We start from the raw sequence: 3,864 nt of genomic DNA, 5'->3' as shown, positions 1-3,864 counted from the left end.
AGTTGCCATTAAATATTTACATGCACATAAGAAACGTGAACTCAAGATCCGTAGCAACGCACGGGTATTCAACTAGTAGGGTCCTAATGGGAGAAACTGCTCAGATCTGCATGATGGTGCATCTCCACATACGAGATAGTCACAGCCAACTCGGCTACCTGCGTGTGCGACCCTGCAGAAGCAGCCATGCCATGAACCCGATGACGTTGACCAGCAGTGACATCCAACCCAACACCCATCGCACCATGCCGGCGTGCCCATGGTCATCGATGTCGCCGCGTCGGACATGGCCGTAGGGGTGCCGGATGGTGAGGATGGCCGGTGGTCATGACTCGTGGTAGGTGAGGGACGTGCCCTGTAGATGAGGAGAGGCGACAGGAAATGGGAGAGGGCGCGATAGAGCGGCAACAGCGCTAGGTCGTGTGAGAGACACAATGGAAGAGAGAGCGTGCGAGGGTTCATGAGCGTGCCGGAGGCGCACACAATCAGATGGTGTTGATTGTTCAGCAGCATTTTTGGGACGATTTGATTGTCTGGATTTGATTTGCCTGAAATCGGATCAGTAAGCAAGCAGGTCGGGAATATGAAATATCTCCAAGGGTATCCTGCTAATTAGTGTGATAAGCCTGAGATAGGAATATAGGATGACCATTAATGATATACCATACTTAACCTCAGCGTGGAAGATACTTTGCTCTAACTTGATCGGATGAAGCGGAGATAGGAAGAATAGATTAGACGGTCCGGATACTTTTAATGACGATCATCAAAGTGCGTTGAGTGTCAAACGACCAACTCCTATTTAATAGTAAAGATATTGTTTGATCAGTGTGTATTTCATTACTTCGGTGGCAAGGCACGGCCATACTACTAGTACGACGTAAAATGCAGAAATATACCAATTGGGCTGAGTTTTGCTAAACGATATGTCCGTCCAGCCCACCATGTATCCGGAAGCCCATCAAGTAGGCATATAGCTCCGCAAGCGTACTAACGTGTCCAAGTGAGAGCCCAGGAAGTGAGGCCTGTCTGCCTATAGAAGAAGCCGGCGGCCTCGCGACCCGCCTCCTCATTTCAGCCAGGCGAGAGAAAGCTAGGGTTTACACTGCCGCCGCCGCCATGGGACACGAAAACGTCTGGAACTCGCACCCCAAGAACTACGGCCCCGGATCCAGGGTTTGGTAATAATCCTCTCTCTCTTCTTTCTCTCTAGCACCTACTTCGTGATCGGTTCACCGATTAGAAACTTGTACCGCCCCCTGTCTTAGGTTGGTAGCAGTACGCGATTTCTATCTGTACGTGTAGATCCGCGGCGCGAGCTTGCGGCTTATCTTGTGTTTGAGATTCATGATTCACGTGCCGTGTATTGCTTGATCCGTTTGTGACGCGCTGTGGTTTGGTTTTTTGTTGTTGCACTTGCAGCCGTGTCTGCGGCAACTCGCATGGCCTGATCCGGAAGTACGGGCTGATGTGCTGCAGGCAGTGCTTCCGCAGCAACGCCAAGGAAATCGGCTTCATCAAGGTATGTGCGCTGCCACACAGTTGATCAATTTCATGAAGCCCATGCCTGAATTTGATATCGGTTCAGCAGTACTATATGTCACCCCATGCTTTGGTTGGCTTGGCAATACTTTATGCTTTGGCTACAAGGCCTCTTGATATAGTGAGCTAGTTTGATTTATCAGGGACTATCACCAAGTACCACGAGTCATTGCATACTTTGAGATATAGCATGGTATATTCACTTATCCAGGATAGGTGTGTGCGTACTCCTCTTGTGGCAATAACCTTCATGGTCAAGTTTTGCAGTCATTACCTAATGTTATGCCTTGCAATATTGCCTGTATCTTTGCTCAATGCTTATGAATCATTAAATGCCATCAGGCATTTTAGAATTGTATTAGTGCAACTATCTTGGTGACATAGGTACAAGTTCTGTCTGTATTGCTGCTCCTGGTAATGAAATCTTTGTTTATTTATCTCCAGTTTCCACTACTTTACGTGCCACCCGCTAGCAAGCATTGAATGTGTTGCATTTGTGTTAATTAATGAACAACAACAAGTAGGTATATTTACATTTCGTGAATAACTATAATGTACTGGAGAATTGAGATGATTGAGCTTTTGAAGGATATTGTTTCCTTGCCTGTTTCTAATTAAATGTAGTTTTTATGCTTGAATTATACTGCCTTTCTGTATCTCTTTTATTTGTGAATACCTGAATGTGTGGATTAATTGAAGATTACTGAATTTGCACTCTTGTTCTGCAGTACCGTTAAGATTGGAAACCTCAAAGGAAGCATGGAGTAGGAAGCCATCATCAAAGTGTGTTGTTTCATCGAGGACGATCTTTATTATATATCATGTAATGGACTAAATGTTTTAATCGGAGTAACAAACGTTTGCACCGTGTTGGTGACTGCTGCTTGAGCATGCAAAACAGATAATTGTGTTGCTATTGTGTCTCGTTATGTGTCGGTGTTCCTACTTTTATTTTTCTCATGAAAGCTGGTCGCACTTCCGTTTGGTGCTCATTTTACATTCCACATGTTTGTATCTACTATGTGCGATTGTTTGTTCTTCCTGAAGTATTCTCATCTCAGATTTGCTATGCTTGTTGCTGTCATTGATCATGATCCTATTGTACTGTTTTGATGGTCTGCTCACACTGATTATAGTTTGCCAGAATTGAGTCATGGTATAGGCTAGATATTGGATAGGTGGGCTAGAGTATCTTTGGATTAACCTTGTGCCGATAATTTTACAGTTTACATCCTCTGTTGTTCCTTAAGTGGTCTCTGCTTGGCTTTGCTTCACCTGTTCTGATTGTTTATTATCTAATAATGTGTTGTGTTGAACTTTTGATGGTTTTCTGAACAGTCTGCTAGTATTGTTTATGGTTTGCCACACTTTGAGTCATAATGATGTTGATTGTATGTAATAAAACGAGAAGCGTATTTTGAGTGTGACTGACATACATTTGTCATGGACTGACAAATCTCGTTGGCTGTCATGGACTGACAAATCTCGTTGGCTGTCGGCGAAGTCCAAATTTGTTTGACATTAGGCTGTTGTCAATCCTAGAAACTTACCAGACAAGTGGTTGTAACATTTTTTCCCGTGTTAATTTTTTGTATGCTATAGCTTGGTCGACCTTGGCTTCCCAGATCTCCTTTTCAAGTACTAGTAGTAACATAACTTTGTTAGGCACAGAAAACGAAAATAAAAATATTGAATAAACTAACCTTCTTGAAAGAAGCTTCTAATTGACATTGTCAGGAAAAAACATAGTATGAAACACATAGTTATGAATATGGCTACATCCCTAGTTGTAATCACAGAACTCAAGTATTAGGCGGAAAAAGCCAAGATGCGGTCACTTCACTGTCTTGTGCCACCACCGCCTCAGACGGCAACGGCGATACTGTCCCATCTCTCATGTCAGGGCATCTCCAACCGGGCGACCCAAAACGGACGCGCTGGGCCGTCCGTTTTGGGCCGTTTGGGTCGCCGCCCGGACACGCGGACAGCGGCCCGCGTCCGCGTGTCCGTTTGGGTCGCGCGCTGCGCCCAACGCGCGGACGCATCGCAAATTGGAGAAACACGAAAACAAAATGAAAATGGCAAATTTAAACGATATTTGATTAAACATATGCCCTATTTTGGGCAAATTTAGTACATAGCCCTATTTTGGGCAAATAAAACTAACAAAAGAAGCCCCTATATGGGCTTTTAAATTTAAACTAAAATATAAACGAGAAAATAAAAAACCCTCTAGGGTTTGGTCGGCGGCGCGGTGGCCGCCGGTGCGCCGCCTAGCCCCCGTGGGCGTCGTCGGCGACGTCGTCGAGGTCCCCGGCGGCG

The 3,864-nt window shown here is 45.0% G+C and overlaps 1 protein-coding gene across 1 annotated transcript; it reads left to right on the top strand.

The window, feature by feature from the left end:
* Positions 1–1,085: 1,085 nt before the first annotated feature.
* LOC124700700 (40S ribosomal protein S29-like) lies at positions 1,086–2,560 on the top strand. The gene is made up of 3 exons (XM_047232785.1): positions 1,086–1,181; positions 1,423–1,522; positions 2,271–2,560. Exons 1-3 carry the CDS (start codon positions 1,120–1,122, stop codon positions 2,277–2,279), a joined length of 171 nt encoding a protein of 56 aa, XP_047088741.1. The 5' UTR covers positions 1,086–1,119; the 3' UTR covers positions 2,280–2,560.
* The last annotated feature ends 1,304 nt before the right edge of the window (positions 2,561–3,864 follow it).

This window comes from Lolium rigidum, chromosome 3, assembly GCF_022539505.1.
Source record: "Lolium rigidum isolate FL_2022 chromosome 3, APGP_CSIRO_Lrig_0.1, whole genome shotgun sequence".
NCBI classification, from domain to species: domain Eukaryota; kingdom Viridiplantae; phylum Streptophyta; class Magnoliopsida; order Poales; family Poaceae; genus Lolium; species Lolium rigidum.
Note: the sequence above shows the minus strand (reverse complement) of the source record. Positions and strands in the feature narration are given on the sequence as shown.